This window comes from Salvelinus namaycush, unplaced genomic scaffold (assembly GCF_016432855.1).
Source record: "Salvelinus namaycush isolate Seneca unplaced genomic scaffold, SaNama_1.0 Scaffold580, whole genome shotgun sequence".
Classification (NCBI taxonomy): domain Eukaryota; kingdom Metazoa; phylum Chordata; class Actinopteri; order Salmoniformes; family Salmonidae; genus Salvelinus; species Salvelinus namaycush.
In genome coordinates, this window is record NW_024061287.1 from 2,301 (window position 1) to 26,351 (window position 24,051).

The following is a 24,051-nucleotide window of genomic DNA, read 5'->3' on the forward strand; positions in this document are numbered from 1 at the left end:
TTCAGAAGAAAGTGCTTTGTTTCTGGCCATTTTGAGCCTGTAATAGAACACACAAATGCCGCTCCAGATACTCCACTAGTCTAAGAAGGCCAGTTTTTTTATTGCTTCAAAAATTAGGAAACAGTTTTCAGCTGTGCTAACATTATAATTGCAAAAAAGTTTTCAATGATCAATTAGCCTTTTTTAAATGATAACTTGGATTAGCTAATACAACGTGCCATTGGAACACATGAGTGATGGTTGCTGATAATGGGCATCTGTAGGCCTATGTAGATATTCCATTGAAAAAGCAGCCGTTTCCAGTAGAGGTCGACCGATTATGATTTTCAACACCAATATCGATTATTGGATGACCAAAGAAATAGATTTTTGGATGACCAATTTTTTTTATTTGTAATAATGACAATTACAACAATACTTAATGAACACTTTTATTTTAACTTAATACATCAATAAAATCAATTTAGCCTCAAATAAATAATGAAACTTGTTCAATTTGGTTTAAATAATGCAAAAACAAGTGTTTGAGAAGAAAGTAATATGTGCCATGTAAAAAAACTAACATTTAAGTTCCTTGCTCAGAACATATGAAAGCTGGTGGTTCCTTTTAACATGAGTCTTCAATATTCCCAGGTAAGAAGTTTTAGGTTGTAGTTATTATAGGACTATTTCTCTCTACCATTTGTATTTCATATACCTTTGACTATTGGATGTTCTTATAGGCACTTTAGTATTGCCAGTGTAACAGTATAGCTTCCGTCCCTCTCCTCATCCCTACCTGGGCTCGAACCAGGAACACATCGACAACGCAACCCTTGAAGCATCGTTTACCCATCGCTCCACATAAGCCGCGGCCCTTGCAGAGCAAGGGAACAACTACTTCAAGGTCTCAGAGCGAGTTACGTCACCGATTGAAACGCTATCAGCGCGCACCCCGCTAACTAGCTAGCCATTTCACATCGGTTACACCAGCCTAATCTCGGGAGTTGATAGGCTTGAAGTCATAAACAGCTCAATGCTTGAAGCACAGGGAAAAGCTGCTGCAAACGCACGAAAGTGCTGTTTGTATGAATGCTTACGAGCCTGCTGCTGCCTACCACCGCTCAGTCAGACTGCTCTATCAAATATAAAATCATAGACTAAATATGACATAACACACAGAAATGCGAGCCTTAGGTCATTAATATGGTCAAATCCGGAAACTATAATTTCGAAGACAAAACGTTTATTCTTTCAGTGAAATACGGAACCGTTCCGTATTTTGTCTAACGGGTGGCATCCATAAGTCTAATATTCCTGTTACATTGCACAACCTACAATGTTATGTCATACAATTCTGGCAAATTAGTTCAACGGGCCAGGCTGCCCAAACTTGCATATACCCTGACTCTGCGTGCAATGAACGCAAGAGAAGTGACACAATTTCCATAGTTTAATATTGCCTGCTAACCTGGATTTGTTTTAACTAAATATGCAGGGTTAAAAAAATATATACCTCTGTGTATCGATTTTAAGAAAGGCATTGATGTTTATGGTTAGGTACATTCGTGCAACGATTGTGCTTTTTTCGCAAATGCGCTTTGTTTATAACATCCCCCGTTTGGCGAAGTTGGTCCTCACACAGTTCGCAACGAGCCAGGTGGCCCAAACTGCTGCATATAGCCTGACTCTGTTGCACAGGACGCAAGAGAAGTGACACAATTTCCCTAGTAAAAGAAATTCATGTTAGCAGGCAATATGAACTAAATATGCAAGTTTAAAAATATATACTTGTTTATTGATATTAAGAAAGGCGTTGATGTTTATGGTTAGGTACACATTGGCGCAACGGCAGTGCTTTTTTCACGAATGCGCTTGTTAAATAACCGTTTGGCGAAGTAGGCTATGATTCAATGATAAATTAACAGGCACCGCATCGATTATATGCAACGCAGGACAAGCTAGATAACTACACATGGTTGATGATATTACTAGTTTAACTAGTGATTATGTTAGATTGATTGTTTTTTATAAGATACATTTAATGCTAGCTAGCACCTTACCTTGGCTCCTTGCTGCACTCGCATAACAGGTAGTCAGCCTGCCACGCAGTCTCCTCGTGGAGTGCAATTGTAATCGGCCCATGATCGGTGTCCAAAAATGCCGATTACCGATTGTTATGAAAACTTGAAATCAGCCCTAATTAATCGGCCATTCCGATTAATCGGTCGACCTCTAGCTTCCAGCTACAATAGTCATTAACAACATTAACAATATCTACACTGTATTTTTTTTTATCAATTTGATGTTCTTTTAATGGACGAAAATGTTGCTTTTCTTTCAAAAACAAGGACATTTCTAAGTGACCCCAAACTTTTTAACGGTAGTGTACTTTGTACAACTTGTTTTCATAAGGCCATGCACTGTTGAAGTTAGTGTAGGCTAGTTACAGTATGTAGCCTAGTTACAGTGTAGGCTAGTTAGTCATAAAGTATCCAAGCCATGACAATGTATAAACGAGTACGATTAAAATCAAATGTATCCCTGTATCCACAATGGCTGAATATGAAACAGCTATGACACTTCTTGGCTCTTCCCTACAGGACAATGAGAAGCGGACCACCGTTGCATGCCGCTGCCTATCTAGGAGATACAGAAATTCTAGAGCTACTCATACTATCAGGTAAGGTTATCATTGAAGAGAAGGATTACGCTATGACTCGTGTCCATCGGATTTTGACTTCTGTTTTGATGCTTGTTGTGTTTGCATGTGACCGTTTCCCTCATACTTACCACCATTAAAGATCTTATGTGCAGTAGATGTATTTACAAAAATCAAGTCATTCTAATGAAGGCCATTGACAGCTGAAACATCCCGATTTTAACTTGATTAGTGAAGCATCAAGATTTTAATTGTGAGCGAGAGTCGCACCTGTTCCTCCTAAATGTCCTCATGATTGTGGGTTGCACCTCGTCTCACGTTGGCTGAGCTACTTCTACTCCTCTCCACTCAGTGACATGACATTTTCTTCAGTGTTGCTGTGTAATGAAAGTCCATGTCCATGTCCCAGAATAGCCCTCTACAAGAGGCTTTGAGTGCGTTCTAAATGGCACCCTATTCCCTATATAGTGCACTACTTTTGACCTGAGCCCTATGGGTAGGCCTATGGACCCTGGTCGGAAGTAGTGCACTATCAAGGTATTACGGTGTTGTTTTGGACATCCTTTCTGTGCTCCAGCTATTTAAGATGTTGCCTTATTAACCCCAGTGGCCTAACTAACCCACGTCCCCCGTCGGTCTGTCTTTCTGTCTGTGTCCCAGGAGCCAGAGTAAATGCCAAAGACAACAAGTGGCTCACTCCTCTGCACCGGGCCGTGGCTTCCTGCAGTGAGGTACGTGTACTGATACACCACACACCTGTGCATATGTGTTTTACTGTTAAGTGTGTTGTGATTTTTAAATGCACTTTAAACAAAGTTGAACATGATTTGAACTGTGCTCCTGTAGGAGGCAGTCCAGGTGCTATTGAAACACTCTGCCGATGTGAACGCCAGGGACAAGAACTGGCAGACGCCGCTCCACATTGCTGCGGCCAATAAGGCGGTCCGCTGTGCTGAGGCCCTGGTCCCTCTCCTCAGCAATGTGAACGTGTCGGACCGGGCCGGGCGCACGGCGCTGCACCATGCAGCCTTCAGCGGACACCTGGAGGTTAGCAATTAGCATGGACATGATTACACACTGTAGTCTACACTTTATACCTGTCCTATCCCCAGGTTGAGTTCATGATGCATCCCGCTTAGTTACAATGGTTGTATGTAGGGCTGTGACGGTAATTGGATAACATTGACAGTTTTGGATGAAGACCGCCATGAAAATAAAACAACAGTCAAAAACGCCACGTTTTTATCAACTTATTGACGAAGATATACTTTACCCATAGCAGCAGCGGTAACTATTTATTATTGTTCTGCTGACTTAGTCTATCTATTAAACTGTGTACATCTTCTCTCCAACTATCTTTTGATGCGCCACAATCAGCAGATCTGCTATATGTGCTGATAGGAGAGAATCTTTTGAAGGTCAATTCAGTTCATTGGTGAGGGGAAACGTGGGGACCGGGGGTAACTATAGTATCTATAGGTCTAGCACCTACAGAGTAGGGGTGGGTGGGTAGCCTCTGCCTTTCACCTCTGACCTTTCTCATTGTTACAGTAGGTCGGAGGAGTGAGGTGAAAAAGATGACTCTCATTGCAACAACAAAAAAGCATACCATCACCTATTTGGGCACATTTCAGTTTCAAACCTAATGACGATGGAGACCCAGATGACTTGGACCAGCCTGTTTGCAGAATATGCGCAAAACCTGTAGGCTAACATAGTTTGGAAAGCAATTGGCTATTGCTTCAAAGAGAAGACAATGAAAAGACTAATGTCTTTTAGTTATCAAGATTCTCAACTTAATTGAGCGAACAGTATTTTTGGCATTGGCTATATCCCCAGTGAGTGTGCATATTCACTGTCTTTATCCTTGAGTCAGTGCCACTTGAAAGTCATATTGAACAAGATTCTGCTAATCTCTATAGTCATATAAAGTGTAGTAGAATTGCATGATAAAAAATGACTTTTCCCTTGAAAAGAAACATATCTGACATAGCCTAGCCTAGGCTTACTCCACCACACGCTGCATTGAACAGACGTTATTTGCAAACAGTGATTGAGTGATATTATTAGCCTAAAAGATGACTATCCAATTTACTAATCACATTAGCAATAGTCAGCTATCTTACAAAAGTCTGTAAATGTGATGATGCACGTAATGCTTTATATATTTTTTATGGTGAAAATGAGCTTCCCCTTAACTTGAGACTCGCGCGCCTATGAGCAAGACAGTTAGGCCTAAACACTCCGTTTTCCTTTGCTAATGTTTCCCCCGTCCGTCCGTCGGCTGTCAGTTATGTCGATGACTGTGTACTTACCGCACGTCAATCACCGACACCGGAAGTCCCATGACCGTCACAGCCCTAGTTGTTTGTTCAAGAGAGGCTTTGACGCCAAATTTTAGCAGATTTTGCTTTAGTTTCTCAGCCTGTGTTTTGTTTCCCTCTCCTTTTCCTGTTAGATGGTGAGGCTGCTTCTCTCCAGAGGAGCCAACATTAATGCTTTTGACAAGAAGGACCGCCGTGCAATCCACTGGGCTGCTTACATGGGTAATGAGTTGACCACACATTTACATTCTGACTAATGTGACGGAGTCCATCCAAATCATCTTGGTTCCTGGACTCTGTCCAGGCATTTCAAGGCTGCGTTGAAACAATGATTGGTAAATGATCCAAGACCAGCTCAGTTAATCCCTACCATTGTGACAATGAGTCGTCATAATGCTGCATCAAATGTACATGATCTTAGGGGCTTTGGCAAACACAATGTAAGTAATTTAATTGATGTACCCCTAATTGCACCCGAATACATCTGTTTATCCTACAGCTATTGTATACAGTAATCATGAGCCCCTATAAACCAGAGTTACACTGTTAGCACTGAGGCGGTGTGCAATAGTAGGAAGCCCACTTTATGAAGCTCACCCTGTACTATCAGCTCCAATGTAAATAACATGAGTAAGTCTACCTCTGTTTTTAATGCTTTACTGGGAAGCTTATCAATCAAGCAAAAAAGAAAAATGCTAAAATAGCCCATATTAACATATGTAGCCTAAGAAACAAGGTCCATGAAGTCAATAACTTGCTTGTAACAGATGACATTCATGTTCTGACTATCTCTGAAACTCACTTAGATAATACCGTTGATGATACAGTGGTAGCAATACATGGTTATAACATCTACCGAAAAGACAGAAGTGCCAACAGAGGCGGTGTTGCTGTCTATATTCAGAACCACATTCCTGTAAATCTTAGAGATGATCAAATGTTAAATACTGTTGAAGTAATATGGCTACAGGTTCATCTGCCTCACCTAAATCCCATTCTGGTGGGAAGCTGTTATAGACCAAGTGCTAACAGTCAGTATCTGGATAATGTATGTGATATCAACAGAGATGTATATTTTCTGGTTGATTTAAATATTGACTGGCTATCATCAAGCTTGGGGCGGCAGGTAGCCTAGTGGTTAGAGCGTTGGACTAGTAACCGAAAGGTTACCCGAGCTGACAAGGTAAAAATCTGTTCTGCCCCTGAACAAGGCAGTTAACTCACTGTTCCTAGGCCATCATTGTAAATAAGAATTTGTTCCTAACTGACTTGCCTAGTTAAATAAAGGTAAAAAAAAAGAAAAAGCTGCCCACTCAGGAAAAAACTTCAAACTGTAATCAGTGCCTGCAACCTGGATCAGGTTGGCAGTCAACATACCAGGGTAGTTACAAACAGCACAGGAATGCAATCATCAACATGTATACATCACATTTTTACTAACGCTGCAGATATTTTCTTTAAAGCAGTATCCAAATCCACAGGATGTACTGATCACAATATAATAGCCATGTCTAGGAAAATTTAAATTCCAAAGGCTGGGCCTAATATAGTGTATAAGAGGTCATGCAAGAAGTTTTGTAGTGATTCATATGTTGATGATGTAAAGAATATTTACTGGTCTGTGGTGTGTAATGAGGAGCAACCAGATGCTGCACTTGATGCATTTATGAAACGATTTATTCCAGTTACTACTAAGCATGCACCCATTAAGAAAATGACTAAAAACTGTTAAATCCCCTTTGATTGATGAGGAATTTAAAATTGTATGGTTGAGAGGGATGAGGCTAAAGGTATGGCAGTTAAGTCTGGCAGCCCAACTGATTGGCAAACGTACTGCAAATTAAGAAATCATGTGACTAAAGAAAAATAAACTACACTATGAAACAAATAAATTATTTAAACAATGATAGTAAAAAGCTTTGGGGCACCTTAAAATTAATTTTGGTGAACAAAGCCAACTCAGCTCCATTCATTGAATGAGATGGCTCATTCATCACAAAGCCCACTGATATTGCAAACTGCTTTAATTACTTTTTCATTGGCAAGTTAAGCAAACTTAGGGATGACATGCCAGCAACAAACGCTAACACTACACATCCGAGTATATCGGACAACATTATGAAAGACAAGAATTGTACTTTTGAATTCCGTAAAGTCCGTGTGGAAGAGGTGAAAAAATGGTTGACTATCAACAATGACAAGCCACCAGGGTCTGACAATCTAGATAGAAAATTACTGAGGATAATAGCAGACGATATTGCCACATCTTCAATTTAAGCCTACTAGGGGCGTGTGCCTTCAGGCCTGGAGGGAAGCTAAAGTCATTCCGCTACCCAAGAATAGTAAAGCCCCCTTTTACTGGCTCAAATAGCCGATCAATCACCCTGTTACCAAACCTTAGTAAACTTTTGGAAAAAATTGTTTGACCAGATACAGTAAACAAATTGACAAGAGAATTTCAGCATACTTATAGGGAAGGACACTCAACAAGCACATCACTTACACAAATGACTGATGATTGGCTGAGAGAAATTTATGATAAAATGATTGTGGCGGTTGTCTTGTTAGACTTCAGTGCAGCTTTTGACATTATTGATCATAGTCTGCTGCTGGAGAAACGTATGTGTTATGGCTTTATACCCCCTGCTATAATGTGGATAAGGAGTTACTTGTATAACAGAACACAGAGGGTGTTCTTTAATGGAAGCCTATCAAATATAATCCAGTTAGAATCAGGAATTCCCCAGGGTAGCTGTTTAGGCCCCTTGCGTTTCTTTTTTTTTTTTTTTACTAATGACATGCCCCTGACTGAGTAAAGCCAGAGTTTCTATGTATGCGGATGACTCAACACTACACACGTCAGCTACTACAGCGACTGAAATGACTGAAACACTCAACAAAGAGCTGTAGTTAGTTTCAGAGTGGGTGGCAAGGAATAAGTTAGCCCTAAATATTTCTAACTAAAAGCATTGTATTTGGAACAAAAAAACTAAACTGAATCTTGTAATAAATAATGTGGAAATTGAGCAAGTTGAGATGACTAAAGTGCTTGGAGTAACACTAGATTGTAAACTGTCATGGTCAAAACATATTGACATCTGTCTATAATAAAGCGATGCTCTGCCTTAGCAACACTATCAACAAGGCAGGTCGTACAGGCCCTAGTTTTGTCGCACCTTGACTACTGTTCAGTCGTGTGGTCAGGTGCCACAAAAAAGGACTTAGGAAAATTGCAATTGGCTCAGAACAGGGCAGCACGGCTGGCCCTTGGATGTACACAGAGAGCTAATATGCATGTCAATCTCTCCTGGCTGAAAGTGGAGGAGAGATTGACTTCAACACTACTTTTATTTATGAGAGGTTGAATGCACCGAGCTGTCTGTCTAAACTACTGGCACACAGCTCGGACACCCATGCATACCCCACAAGACATGCCACAAGAGGTCTCTTCACAGCCCCCAAGTCCAGAACAGACTATGGGAGGTGTACAGTACTACATAGAGCCATGACTACATGGAACTCTATTCCACATCAAGTAACTGACACAAGCAGTAAAATTAGATTTAAAAAACAGATTAAAAAACACCTTATGGAACAGCGGGGACTGTGAAGCAACACCAACATTGGCACAGATGCATGCACACATACGATAACATACGCACTATACAGTCGTGGCCAAAAGTTTTGAGAATGACACAAATATTAATTTCCACAAAGTTTGCTGCTTCAGTGTCTTTAGATATTTTTGTCAGATGTTACTATGGAATACTGAAGTATAATTACAAGCATTTCATAAGTGTCAAAGGCTTCTATTGACAATTACATGAAGTTGATGCAAAGAGTCAATATTTGCAGTGTTGACCCTTCTTTTTCAAGACCACTGCAATCTGCGCTGGCATGCTGTCAATTAACTTCTGGGCCACATCCTGACTGATGGCAGCCCATTCTTGCATAATCAATGCTTGGAGTTCGTCAGAATTTGTGGGGTTTTGTTTGTCCACCCGCCTCTTGAGGATTGACCACAAGTTCTCAATGGGATTAAGGTCTGGGGAGTTTCCTGGCCATGGACCCAAAATATCGATGTTTTGTTCCCCGAGCCACTTAGTTATCACTTTTGCCTTATGGCAAGGTGCTCCATCATCCTGGAAAAGGCATTGTTCGTCACCAAACTATTCCTGGATGGTTGGGAGAAGTTGCTCTCGGAGGATATGTTGGTACCATTCTTTATTCATGGCTGTGTTCTTAGGCAAAATTGTGAGTGAGCCCACTCCCTTGGCTAAGAAGCAAACCCACACATGAATGGTCTCAGGATGCTTTACTGTTGGCATGACACAGGACTGATGGTAGCGCTCACCTTGTCTTCTCCGGACAAGCATTTTTCCGGATGCCCCAAACAATTGGAAAGGGGATTCATCGGAGAAAATGACTTTACCCCAGTCCTCAGCAGTCCAATCCCTGTACCTTTTGCAGAATATCAGTCTGTCCCTGATGTTTTTCCTGAAGAGAAGTGGCTTCTTTGCTGCCCTTCTTGGTACAGGCGATCCTCCAAAAGTATTTGCCTCACTGTGCATGCAGATGCACTCACACCTGCCTGCTGCCATTCCTGAGCAAGCTCTGTACCAATCCCGCAGCTGAATCAACTTTAGGAGACGGTCCTGGCACTTGCTGGACTTTCTTGGGCGCCCTGAAGCCTTTTTCACAACAATTGAACTGCTCTCCTTGAAGTTCTTGATGATCCGATAAATGGTTGATTTAGGTGCAATCTTACTGGTAGCAATATCCTTGCCTGTGAAGCCCTTTTTGTGCAAAGCAATGATGACGGCACGTGCTTCCTTGCAGGTAACCATGGTTGACAGAGGAAGAACAATGATTCCAAGCACCACCCTCCTTTTGAAGCTTCCAGTCTGTTATTCGAACTCAAACAGCATGACAGAGTAATCTCCAGCCTTGTCCTCGTCAACACTCACACCTGTGTTAACGAGAGAATCACTGACATGATGTCAGCTGGTCCTTTTGTGGCAGGGCTGAAATGCAGTGGAAATGTTTTTGGGGGATTCAGTTCATTTGCATGGCAAATCTGATCACTGATTTTCATCTGATCACTCTTCATAACATTCTAGAGTATATGCAATTTGCCATCATACAAACTGAGGCAGCAGACTTTGTGAAAATTAATATTTGTGTCATTCTCAAAACCTTTGACCACGACTGTACATACACATGGATTTAGTAGTGTAGATGTGTAGTAGTGGTGGAGTAGGGGCCTGAGGGCACACAATGTGTTGTGAAATCTGAGAATCTAATGTTTTAAAATTCTATAAACTTTGGCAGCAGCTAATGGGGATCCATAATAAATACAAATGTTATTTTTCCAGTGAGTGAATGAATGGGCTGTGTGTTAGCCTCACAGCTCAGCTGTATGGTCCACCTCTAGTGTGTTATTATGTCAGAATGATGGACTAAGTAGGTTGATAAGATGTTTTCAGTTAAACTAACATGTAGGTATTGCTTATGGTGCTGTGTACCACTGTAAACTAACCTCTGTTTCTCTGTCTATGTTTCTGTTTCTCTCTTAAACCCTTTTCTCTCTCGCTCTGTCTCGCACTCTCTCTCTTCCCCCCCCCCATAGGGCACATTGAGGTGGTGAAACTGCTGGCCTCTCATGGATCAGAGGTGTCCTGTAAAGACAAGAAGGCCTACACCCCTCTCCACTCTGCAGCCTCCAGCGGCATGATCAGCGTGGTCAAGTACCTCCTGGACCTTGGGGTGGATGTGAGTCAATGCATACATACACCTCCCCACATTCAACTGTGTAGTCACTGTTCAATTACAACTCCACGAAAAGACAGAGCTATAGTGTGTTGGAGAATGATTTCCTTCAAGTAATGAAGAGATGGAGGTTGGGACCAGTGGGTTGGGACCAGTGGGTTGGGACCAGTGGGTTGGGACCAGTGGGTTGGGACCAGTGGGTTGGGACCAGTGGGTTGGGACCAGTGGGTTGGTACCAGGGGATTGGGGCCAGGGGGTTGGGACCAGGGGGTTTTCATAACCAAGTAATGAAGAGATGGAGGTTGGGACCAGGAGGTTGGACCAGGGGGTTGGGACAAGTGTGTCGGGTCAGGGGTTTTTCCTAACCAAGTGACCTGATCAGGAATATTGTTTTGTTCTATCCCCCCCTTCTCTCTCTACCCACTCTCCTCCCTCTTCTCCCTCCAGATAAATGAGCCCAATGGGTACGGTAACACCCCCCTCCACGTGGCGTGCTACAACGGCCAGGACGTGGTGGTAAATGAGCTGATCGAGTGCGGCGCCAACGTGAACCAGGTGAACGAGAAGGGTTTCGCCCCGCTCCACTTCACGGCCGCCTCGCGCCACGGGGCGCTCTGCCTGGAGCTGCTGGTGGGCAACGGGGCCCACGTCAACATCAAGGTGAGGAGACATGATGACCAACTGTCTGTACTAAATGACACCCTGTTCCCTATGTTGTGCACTACTTTTGACCAGGGCCTACAGAGTAAGAAGCTGTGATGACAACATCTGTATCTGAAATGGCACCCTATTCCTTTTATAGTGCACTACTTTGGGTCACTGATGCAGCACACGACTTAGTAGACCTGGACCAAATACATTCAGATGCCAATGGATTAATCCTAACAATACAAACTAAATGCAGTAAAGGGCGCCTCCACCTGTGGTCAGCAGCACAGACTGCAGTGTGAACCATCTGTCTCTCTCTGCAGAGTAAAGATGGAAAGACCCCCCTCCACATGACGGCCATCCACGGACGCTTCTCCAGATCTCAAGCCATCATCCAGAATGGTGAGTCTCTGTGAATGCTCTCAACAGAATATATATGAACCAGTAGGCTCTTTAGCATTTTGTCTTCAAACCATGATACACTGGCACAGAGCAATGTTACTGCAACGTGGTTGAACATTTAGCTACATGATGCCTCTAGGGTCAAGTGGTTGATGTGTGTGTGTGTGTTAGGTGCTGAGATCGACTGTGAAGATAAGAATGGAAACACACCCCTGCACATCTCTGCTCGCTACGGCCACGAGTTACTCATCAATACACTCATCACGAACGGCGCTGACACAGCCAAGTAAGAGAACACAGTTTCCAGCAATGCTGCAACATGCATCTGCAATTCTGTCATTGACCGAATTCCCGCTTGGAGACTCTCTGCTCAACACATGAAATGGCCTCCATTGTGGTGTGTGGGTGGTTGATAGACTGGGCATTGCAGTGTGCTGTAGGGTTTAATGAGGACTGTGATGTGGTGCTGTTTCTAAACTCGGCTGAATGAACTGGAAGTCGCTCTGAATAAGAGTGTCTGCTTAAAGTATAAAATGTTGTTGCAGACGAGGTGTCCATGGGATGTTCCCCCTCCACCTGGCTGCTCTCAGTGGTTTCTCTGACTGCTGTCGAAAGCTCCTCTCATCAGGCTTTGATATAGACACCCCTGACGACTTTGGAAGGACCTGTTTACATGCTGCAGCAGCTGGAGGGTGAGTGGACTGGTCCAGGCTTTACACCAAGGAATATGTAGTTCATGACCTGGAAAACACACTTTCCTCCTGCAGTATCATTTCTGTATAATGTGGCTCCATGTTATGGTGGTATTGACTAAAATGTCTTTATATCTTCCTGAAAGAGAAGAGAAACCTGCACATTGCTCTTGCTAGTATCACTGTTTTTATTCTAGCTTTTATTAGCCTTAATAAAAACAGTGATGCTAGCAAGTACAAGTTTCTCTTTTCTTTCAGGTTCTCTCATTGTTAACATGCACCTGATAACTCAGGTGTGCGAGGGCCTTTCTAAACTTGATATCTTGTTACCAGAAACCTGGACTGTCTGAATCTGCTGCTCAACACAGGGGCAGACTTCAACAGAAAGGACAGCTTCGGAAGGTCTGTCTGTGGCATCAAATAACTTTAATATTAGATCTTTATGATAATGAGGAATATAGTATAGGGGCATATAGGAATTATTATGGGATATATTGTTTTACATCTCCAATCAGCTGTTTCTGTTGAATGTTTGTGTGTTCTTGTAGGAGTCCTCTGCATTATGCAGCAGCCAACTGTAACTACCAGTGTCTGTTTGCCTTGGTGGGGTCTGGGGCCAGTGTGAACGACCTGGACAAGAGGGGCTGCACCCCGCTCCACTACGCTGCTGCCTCCGATACAGACGGAAAGTACGTCTCACACTCCTCTCTTACTGTTGTGTGTTGTGGTGCCGGGACCTTTCACATTTCACTGTAGTCTGGAGAGTATGTTGAGTGTTTGAATGCAAGCTAGTGTTCAATCTGCAGTGTGAAAGTTTGGCCACGTCTCCTTTGGGAACGTGTCTCTGCTTGATTATCTGTCTGTCTTGATGTTGGTGTAATGATTAGTGAACTCTTGACCTCTAGGTGTCTGGAATATTTGCTGCGAAACGATGCTAACCCAGGGATCAGGGACAATCAGGGCTACAACGCAGTGCATTACGCGTCTGCATACGGACACCGCCTCTGTCTGGAGCTGGTGAGTCAGAACCACAGGATACTAGATGCCCTGCATCCACAGACCATTTCCCTGCGTCCCAAATGGCTGTGGGGCCCATAGGGCTCTGGTCAAAAGTAATGCACTATATAGGGAATAGGCTGCCATTTGGGACATAGTCATTGATATTCAGTAGGTTTTAAGGTGTTGCATGTTTGTCGTGGACACATCGTCACTCTTGATGTTCTTTTTCCAGATTGCAGGTGAAACACCTTTAGATGTGGTAAGTGCCAGTTGGTAACTTTTCCTCACACTTGCTTGTTTAAGGTATGGAATAGAGGTCGACCGATTTATGATTTTTCAACGCCGATACCAATTATTGGACAAAAAAGCCGATACCGATTAATCGGTCGATTTAAAATTAATTTTATAATGAACATTCTTTTCATGTATTTATATATATCATACACACACACACATTTTTGTAATAATGACAATTGCAACAATACTGAATGAACAATGAACACTTTTATTTTAACTTAATATAATACATAAATAAAATCATTTAGTCTCAAATAACATGAGAACATATGTTAAAACGAACCACCAGCTTTCATGGGTCTTCAATATTCCCAGTTAAGTTTTAGGTTGTAGTGCAGAAAGCAGAGCTTTTCTGCATGGTCCCCTGTCAGTCTGCTCCTCCACGAAACACAGACCTTATTTGAAGTAGATCAAGACATTCTCTATGGAAGACATGAACGGTAAAATAACGAAGTAACCCCTTTCAAGTTCAGCCGCAAGTTATTACAGGAATTATAACGCGTTGACTATTTCTCTCTAAACCATATACCTTTGACTAATCCGGAAACTATCACCTCGAAAACAAAACGTTTATTCCGTTCCGTATTTTATCTAACGGGTGGCATCCATGAGTCTAAATATTCCTGTTACATTGCACAACCTTCAATGTTATGTCATAATTACATAAAATTCTGGCAAATTAGTTCGCAAAGAGCCAGGCGGCCCAAACTGTTGCATATACCCTGACTCTGCGTGCAATGACCGCAAGAGAAATGACACAATTTCACCTGGTTAATATTGCCTGCTAACCTGGATTTCTTTTAGCTAAATATGCAGGTTTAAAAATATATACTTGTGTATTGATTTTAAGAAAGGCATTCATGTTTATGGTTAAGTACACATTGGAGCAATGACAGTCATTGATTGATTGTTTTTTATAAGATAAGTTTAATGCTAGCTAGCAATTTACCTTAGCTTATTGCATTCGCGTAACAGGCAGGCTCCTCGTGGAGTGCAATGTAATCAGGTGTTAGAGCATTGGACTAGTTAACTGTAAGGTTGCAAGATTGGATCCCCCGAGCTGACAAGGTTAAAAATCTGTCGTTCTAGGCCGTCATTGAAAATAAGAATGTGTTCTTAACTGACTTGCCTAGTTAAATTAAAGGTGTAAAAAAATATTTGTTATGAAAACTTGAAATCGGCCCTAATTAATCGGTCATTCCGATTTAATCGGTCGACCTCTAGTATGGATGCAACACACCAGTATGTCTGCAGGGGCTGGTCACTGAGATTTACCATGTTACACATGCTACTAGACTAACCTTCCAAGTAAATATGTTACAAGTCTGAACTGGCCGTCCTTGTCTTTCCTCAGCTAATGGAAACCTCAGGGACAGACATCCTGAACGACTCTGATGTCAGAGCTCCCATCAGCCCTCTACACCTCGCTGTGAGTAAAGCCTACCTGCTCCTGTAGTGGTCTCCATATGACAAATGGTACCCTATTCCCTATGTAGTTATCTGGGATGCAGGCATGGTGTTGATTTTCCACAGGAAGTTGACTGTCCAGACAGACTCACACACCAAATTCCTATCTATTCCTGATTAGTGTAAAATACATGCATATTCTACACAGTGATGATGAGGATGATTTCCTTATTTTGCCATTTGAGTTAATCAACCTCAGAGGAGAAGTAGAGTGTTTGTTTCTCAATCCCAAGCTTGGCAGAGACCTCCGATGTTGATGCAGGGCGGAAGCAAAAATGGGCTCCCGATTGAAAGACACTGGTCTACTTTAGGTCTAGCACTGTATTTCTGTTCAGGCGTACCACTGGTCTACTATAGAACATTGATTATATTAAGAGTGTATATCTATTCAGGCGTACCACTGGACTTTGCTTGAGACTGTGTTTGTGTTTCTATTCAGGCGTACCACGGCCACCACCATGCTATGGAGGTCCTGGTTCAGTCTCTGCTGGATCTAGACGTGAGGAACAGCCAGGGGCGCACCCCTCTGGACCTGGCTGCCTTTAAAGGCCATGTGGAGTGTGTTGACGTCCTCATCAACCAGGGAGCCTCCATCCTGGTTAAAGACTTCACCCTGAAGAGGACCCCCATCCACGCTGCAGGTACACATAGGATATCACACAGAGCTTCTGTAATTAAAAAGTTTTCCTGAGCAAGATGGCCATTTGTTTGGTAATGTTGCTAGGATGTCCACAATGTCCACTATGGATTTTATATAGAATAGTGTGAAAATGCCCACGAGACACTGATCTAAGGTCATTTTTTGTCATGTTCTCCACTAATGATTGATGATCTAGGGAGGGTAAGCTGATCCTAGATCAATGCACAGGGAAGACTTCTATCCAGAGCCAGGTACACAGCTAGCAGGTGACAGGCTTCGATGGCCTCAGCCCCAAAATTATTTATTATCTGCTGTGTTAACATCTTGAGGATGTCATCTACCAACACCATTGTTCTACAAATCTGTCTGTTCATGTGAAGGTTATAGTCATCCAGCAATCTGCTCATATCCTCTCTGTTTATCCTCCTCTAGCTACCAACGGTCAATCATCTCACATTCTTATATCCTCTCTGTTTATGCTCCTTTAGCTACCAACGGTCAATCATCTGACATTCTTATATCCTCTCTGTTTATCCTCCTCTAGCTACCAACGGTCAATCATCTGACATTCTTATATCCTCTCTGTTTATCTTCCTCCAGCTACCAACGGTCAATCATCTGACATTCTTATATCCTCTCTGTTTTTCCACCTCTAGCTACTGAAGGTCAATCATCTGACATTCTTATATCCTCTCTGTTTATCTTCCTCTAGCAACCAACGGTCAATCATCTGACATTCTTATATCCTCTCTGTTTATCTTCCTCTAGCAACCAACGGTCAATCATCTGACATTCTTATATCCTCTCTGTTTATCTTCCTCTAGCAACCAACGGTCATTCGGAGTGTTTGCGTTTGCTGATTGGAAATGCTGACCTCCAGAGTGCAGTGGACGTTCAAGATGGGAATGGACAGTAAGTCAATTGGATTTTGGATACAATTCCTGAAATAAAGAGATTTTGACACTAGGGATTCATCCCAAATGGCAACCTATACCCTACTTGGTGCGCTACTTTAAACCAAAGCCCTATGGGCTCAGGTCAAAACTAGTGTACGATATAGGGAATAGGTTCCCATTTAGGACTCAGCCTGGTTATTACCATTTTGTAATATGACCTGTTGTCTTGTTTATCAGAACCCCTCTGATGCTGTCGGTGCTGAGCGGACACACAGACTGTGTGTACTCACTGCTCAACAAGGGAGCCAGCGTAGAAGCCAAAGACAAGTGGGGCAGAACAGCTCTACACAGAGGGGTGAGGAGGAGAGCTGACTGTACGCGCTCACACACAGAAAGAGAGGGGGAGGCTTGTTCTGATCTAGGGATGGGGCCATTGAACTACTAGGGATGGCTTTGGTGTGGGATCTAGCATGGAATATAAATTATGCCCAAATATACCTATTATGATTCCTTATTATATAATTGATTATGACTTAATCAATTCCATTCTTGTCTCGCCTCCCTCCTAGGCAGTGACGGGTCATGAGGAGTGTGTGGAGGCCCTGCTGCAGCACAGCGCCAGCTTCCTGGTTCGGGACTGTAAGGGGCGGACCCCTGTTCACCTGGCGGCAGCGTCTGGACACATCGGGGTGCTGGGGGGGCTCCTACATGCCGCCCAGTCAGTGGAGACCCTCCCTGTCATCACAGACAACCAGGGCTACACACCATTACACTGGGCCTGCTACAACGGTACGTACTGGACTGACTGGACTGAAGCTCTTTTCTGATTCACTCTCCAACACTGTAAACATGTCCCTGAATTAGGCAGGCCTTACAACGGTACGTACTGGACTGACTGGACTGGAGCTCTATTCTCTCCTCCATGACGTGTGCACTCATTCACTCCTTCTTGTGGATTGAAAAGCATTAGATTGGTCTGGATGGAGCAATGTGGGGGAATGAACAATACTACAACACTGTGGGAGAAGTAGGGTTATGACTCTCAGTGGAGGAGCTTACACTGAAACAGGACTTTGTCAGGGATTGACATAGTATATGTTGTAGCTAAAATGTTTTTTGTGACTTCACCATTGTCAGATCCTTGGCTTTCTCTGAGGGTATTGTTGTGGTCTGCAGTGACGTTATCTTTTTCCTGTTTGTAATGTTTCCCGCTAGAGCAAAGTATTACTTTTAATTCTAAATTAAATGAATCAATCTTCCACTAGGCCATGACACGTGTGTAGAGGTGCTGCTGGAACAGGAGGTTTTCCACAAGACCGAGGGCAACTCCTTCAGCCCCCTCCACTGTGCTGTGATCAATGACAACGAGGGGGCTGCAGAGATGTTGATTGACACTCTGGGGCCGAGCATTGTCAACGCCACTGACACCAAGAACCGGTAACTACGGCACACGACAAAGTCCTTTTCTTCTGGAGAATAATGTTGTGAAAACGACCTCTGGGGTTGGATGAGGGATTGTAGAAACTATACTTGATAATAACACTCCTACTCAATATCAATGAAAACAGTTTCCTCTCTCCAGGACCCCCCTGCATGCGGCGGCCTTCACGGACCACGTGGAGTGTCTTCAGCTGCTGCTAGGTCACAACGCCCAGGTCAACTCCCCCGACACCTCCGGGAAGACCTCCCTCATGATGGCTGCTGAGAACGGACAAACCAACGCTGTCGGTATGCAGTTCCCTCTCCTCCGCTTTGCCTCGCCAGCCGGCTTAAGTTCAACAATTTGAATAAGTAACTTAATTTCCTAATGTAGTTCCTTTTCTGTTTCTCTGTCTCAGAGCTGTTGGTGAGCAGTGCCAAAGCAGAGCTCACTCTGCAGGATGCAGTCAAGAACACTGCTCTTCATCTGGCCTGCAGTAAGGTGAGCAACCCCACATGAAGATGATGTTCCTTCTGGTTTGAATTTTGTCTGACATGTTTGACTCTGTTTTTAAAGGGGCATGAAACCAGTGCCTTGTTGATATTGGAGAAGATTACAGACAGGAACCTCATCAACTCGACTAACGCAGCCTTACAGACGTACGTATGATTCAGCTGCATTAATTGGGTCATAAGGCCCTGGTCAGAAGAAGTGCACTATATAGGGAAATAGTCTGGCATTTGGGAGGTATCCTCATTTGCTGCTGGCTAATCTGACGGTACTTTCCCCTCAGGCCGTTACACGTTGCAGCCAGAAATGGTCTGACCGTGGTGGTGCAAGAGCTGTTAGCGAAGGGTGCTAGCGTGCTCGCAGTCGATGAGAATGGTAAGATCCGTAAGGCTAACACCATTTTCTTTGGTACTTTTCTTCTCATAGTGTCCACAAATGTTTCTCTCTAATCCACTGCTTGGAAAGTTCTGGGACACTAAAGTCCATGGAGAATAAGAGCACCTCCTCACAGCTGCCCACTGCACTGAGGATAGGAAACACTGTCACCACTGATAAATCCACGATAATAGAGAATTTCAATAAGCATTTCTCTACGGCTGGCCATGCTTTTCTCCTGACTACCCCGGCCAACAGCTCCACACCCCCCGCAGCTACATGCCCAAGCCACCCAGCTTCTCCTTCACCCAAATCCAGATAGCTGATGTTCTGAAAGAGCTGCAAAAACTGGACACATACAAATCAGCTGGGCTAGACAATCTGGACCATCTCTTCCTAAAATTATCCACTGCCATTGTTCACAACACCAGCAGCATACCACCCTGCATACCACTGCTGGCTTGCTTCTGAAGCTAAGCAGGGTTGGTCCTGGTCAGTTCCTGGATGGGAGACCAGGTGCTGCTGGAAGTGGTGTTGGAGGGCCAGTAGGAGGCACTCTTTCCTCTGGTCTGAAAAAATATCCCAATGCCCCAGGGCAGTGATTGGGGACACTGCCCTGTGTAGGGTGCTGTCTTTCTGATGGGACGTTAAACGGGTTTCCTGACCCCGAGGTCATTAAAGAGCCCATGGCACTTATCGTAAGAGTAGGGGTGTTAACCCCGGTGTCCTGGCTAAATTCCCAATCTGGCCCTCAAACCATCATGGTCACCTAATAATCCCCAGTTTACAATTGGCTCATTCATCCCCCTCCTCTCCCCTGTAACTATTCCCCAGGTCGTTGCTGTAAATGAGAATGTGTTCTCAGTCAACTTACCTGGTAAAATAAAGAGAGAAAAAACCCTGTTCAACCTGTCGTATCGTCCGAGATTCCTAAAGATTGGAAAGCTTCAACGGTCATCCCCCTCTTTAAAAGGGGGTGACACTCTAGACCAAAACTGTTACAGACCTATATCCATCCTGCCCTGCCTTTCCGAAAGCAAAGTTAAACAGATCACTGACCATTTCAAATCCCACCGTACCTTCTCCGCTGTGCAATCCAGTTTACGAGCTGACCACGGGTGCACCTAAGCCACACTCAAGGTACTAAACGATATCATAACCGCCATTGATAAAAGACAGTGCTGTGCAGCGGTCTTCATCAACCTGGCCAAGGCTTTCGACTCTGTCAATCACCGTATTCTTATCGGCAGACTCAACAGCCTTGGTTTCTCAAATGACTGCCTCGCCTGGTTCACCAACTACTTCTCAGATAGAGTTCAGTGTGTCAAATCGGAGGGCCTGTTGTCTGAACCTCTGGCAGTCTCTGGGGCTACCACAGGGTTCAATTCTCGGGCCGACTCTTTTCTCTGTATGCATCAATGATGTCGCTCTTGCTGCGGGTGATTCCCTGATCCACCTCTACGCAGACGACACCATTCTGTATACATCTGGCCCTTCTTTGAACACTGTGTTAGCAAACCTCCAAATGAGCTTCAATGCCATACAATACTCCTTCCGTGGCCTCCAACTGCTCTTACACGCTAGTAAAACTAAATGCATGCTCTTCAACCGATCGCTGCCCGCACCCACCCGCCCATCACTACTCTGGACGGTTCTGACTTAGAATATGTGAACAACTACAAATACCTAGGTGTCTGGCTAGACTGTAAACTCTCCTTCCAGACTTATATTAAGCATCTCCAATCCAAAATTAAATTTAGAATCGGCTCCTTCACTCACGCTGCCAAACATACCCTCGTAAAACTGACTATCCTACCGATGCTCGACTTCGGCGATGTCATTTACAAAATACACTCTACTCAGACTGCATCCAATTTGCTATCACAGTGCCATCCGTTTTGCCACCAAAGCCCCATATACCACCCACCACTGTGGCCTGTATGCTCTCGTCGGCTGGCCCTCGCTACATATTCGTCGCCAGACCCACTGGCTCCAGGTCATCTATAAGTTTATGCTAGGTAAAGCTCCGCCTTATCTCAGCTCACTGGTCACAATAACAACACCCACCCGTAGCACACGCTCCAGCAGGTATATCTCACTGGTCATCCCCAAAGCCAACACCTCTTTTGGCCGCCTTTCCTTCCAGTGCTCTGCTGCCAATGACTGGAACGAATTGCAAAAATCGCTGAAGTTGGAGACTTATATTTCCCTCACTAACTTTAAACATCAGCTATCTGAGCAGCTCACCAATCACTGCAGCTGTACACAGCCCATCTGTAAATAGCCCATCCAACTACCTACCTCATCCCCATATTGTTTTTATTTACTTTTCTGCTCTTTTGCACACCATCATCTGCACATCTATTACTCCAGTGTTAATTTTCTGAATTGTAATTACTTTGCTACTATGACCTATTTATTGCCTTACCTTCTTACTCCATTTGCACACACTGTATATAGATGTTTCTATTGTTATTGACTGTACTTTTGTTTATTCCATGTGTAACTCTGTTTTTTGTCACACTGCTTTGCTTTATCTTGGCCAGGTCGCAGTTGGAAATGAGAACTTGTTCTCAACTGGCCTACCCGGTTAAATAAAATGGTCTTAACACCAGGCTAGGAGATACCAAGTTATTTCATGTTAGTAAATGGTGATGCTCCTGAAGTTATCCTCTGCTGTTCTGTTTGTGCCCCTCAGGTTACACGCCTGCCTTGGCCTGCGCCCCCAACAAAGACGTGGCGGACTGCCTGGCGCTGATCCTGGCCACCATGATGCCCGTGTCCCCCTGCACCCCGGCACCCAGCCTGTCCTTCAGTGCCATTAACCACTACACCACCAGCCCCTCCAAGAGTGTTACCTTCGACAGCCTGCCCGTGCTGCGCAGCGAGCACAGCTCCTACTGCAGCTTCAACAACATCGGCCACCGCGGCCACGACGAAGGCTTCTACAAGGATGAGGAACTCAACGACTCAGACTCAGAGACGTACTGAGAGTGGTGGTGGTCGCTGCCCAGGAGGGGAGCCAGGGAGAAGGGAGGCAAGTGCAGGCGGATGGACAGCGAAGTGGGGCAGAGGCCACAAACAAATACACACCGTGTCTTAAATCACCATAGCCAGCTTTGGGAGGGCACGAGCCAAGACAGTCCGCACAGGAGCCTTAAGAGTCCCGCAAATAGAGAGAAAAGGAGGGAGAGGGGGAGGCACAACAGGCTGGCTGGCCCACAGTCATCCTCTCGTACCACCAGGTGTCCTTCCAGCAGATACTGGACTTCAGAGGAACTGCTGCTGCTTTACCCCATCTTTACCTTTACCCACAAAGGTCCTAAACTGTCTGTCCGACAGACGGACAACCTTATGACGGCAATAACCTGTAGTCCAAGGGGATAGTAGCACTTCACTGAGAGCAAAACAGACAGGGACCAAAAGATGTGGAGGAAGCCTTTTTTAAACCTGTTTTGACTAGAAATTGTTTGGGCTGAGAAAAGACATAAGGAGTGATGTTTCATTTTAAGTTTCATGAGAGTGATTGTCTTGTTTATCCGCACACTAAGACAGTCAGAACGCACCTAGCCTCTTGTCTGTAATCCATGTGGGAGGAGGGGAAATCATACATTTTTTATGAACAAACATTTTAATAAAATCATTCATGTCTTAAGCTCTGTGGGAATCAAAAAATCGTAGTATTTGCTCTGAGTAATTGTAATGGAACCCTATTCCCTATACTGAATAGTACACTACTGTTGAACAGGGCCCATAGTTGTCTGGTCAAAAGCAGTGCACTCTAAAGGAAATAGGGTGCCATTTGGGATGCTGGTTTTGCATACCGGTATGTGAGCAACAGGACTTTTTGATGGGACATATTACATTTGTGTTATTAAACCTACCTGTCCTTTGGCCTCTAGAAAGTATTTTAGAAAGTAAATTATTCATTCATGTATTCTTTCTTGTGATATTTGTCATTTTGTGCCTTCGTTAGTTACTGAGGGGTGGTTAGGAGAGTAGGGGCAGCTGTATGGGCGAAAACAATGATGCACACTAAGTACTACAACGTTTGTGAAAAGCACTGATACTATCCCGAGGCATGTGAGGTGGAAAACATGTCTCCCTTGGAGAGGAGAAACACTGTAAACCAATGGTAGGACAGCAGCAATTAGATTTTCTTCTGTTGGAAAATAAATATCTATATTATTTGTCTTTGGGCTTATCAATGTTTTTTGACAGGTTTTGCTTGCTTTAACTTCAAAAAATGAAACCACTCAATCCTTTTATGTGATTGCTTGTTCAAATCCCCATTTGTGTCTCTTTTTGAAGATCATTTTAACTGGAAATATGTACAATACATTTGCTATGTTCATCAAATCAGGAACAGGAGGTTCACAGGATTTTTTCATGTCCTTATCTTTCTTTTAAACGGATGAAACTAGCATGTACATATGAAATAGTGACTGAATTCGAAACTTCCATGAATTATTTCACTATCTGAAGATTGCTGTATATTTTATGAGTAATAAAATAAAGAAATGAGTTATTTAATAATGAACTATGGGTTCTGTTTTATGTGACAACCGCAGCATAAGTCCATTTCTAGGTGTCAGGCAATGACAGTGGTGCCAATAACCCAAAAGAAAGGCTACAAGGAACAAGAATAGTCTCTTATTGGCAAAGTGATAAATTGCATGTACCTTGTACCATGTACCTAACGGTGTGGGTTATGTATTTTATTTTGCATTGCGTCCACATTACATTTTTAAGGACAATAGTAGCCTACATTTGTTTACAACTCGCAGGATTTCCATGCGTGAATTTACAACCGCACAGAGCGTTGCATCAGCACGAGATTGGAAGTGCGTCAAATCTGTACAGCATTGTTACGTCATCACTGATAAACGTTGAAACTGATGAGAAACCGCGGGAGCAGTTCAGTGATTCTCGCTAGTGCTGGAGGAGCGTTCATTTTGGCAAGGAAATGTA

General features: G+C 43.7%; 1 protein-coding gene across 1 annotated transcript; it reads left to right on the plus strand.

The window, feature by feature from the left end:
• The first annotated feature begins 2,588 nt into the window (after positions 1 to 2,588).
• LOC120041934 (serine/threonine-protein phosphatase 6 regulatory ankyrin repeat subunit A-like) lies at positions 2,589 to 23,620 on the plus strand. The gene is made up of 24 exons (XM_038986804.1): positions 2,589 to 2,662; positions 3,302 to 3,372; positions 3,488 to 3,688; positions 5,100 to 5,187; positions 10,595 to 10,737; positions 11,182 to 11,394; positions 11,706 to 11,784; positions 11,956 to 12,070; positions 12,330 to 12,476; positions 12,810 to 12,878; positions 13,025 to 13,165; positions 13,382 to 13,493; positions 13,708 to 13,734; positions 15,127 to 15,201; positions 15,679 to 15,880; positions 16,704 to 16,791; positions 17,013 to 17,130; positions 17,345 to 17,564; positions 18,041 to 18,212; positions 18,358 to 18,503; positions 18,614 to 18,696; positions 18,772 to 18,854; positions 18,989 to 19,080; positions 21,779 to 23,620. Exons 4-24 carry the CDS (start codon positions 5,100 to 5,102, stop codon positions 22,069 to 22,071), a joined length of 2,706 nt encoding a protein of 901 aa, XP_038842732.1. The 5' UTR covers positions 2,589 to 2,662; positions 3,302 to 3,372; positions 3,488 to 3,688; the 3' UTR covers positions 22,072 to 23,620.
• The last annotated feature ends 431 nt before the right edge of the window (positions 23,621 to 24,051 follow it).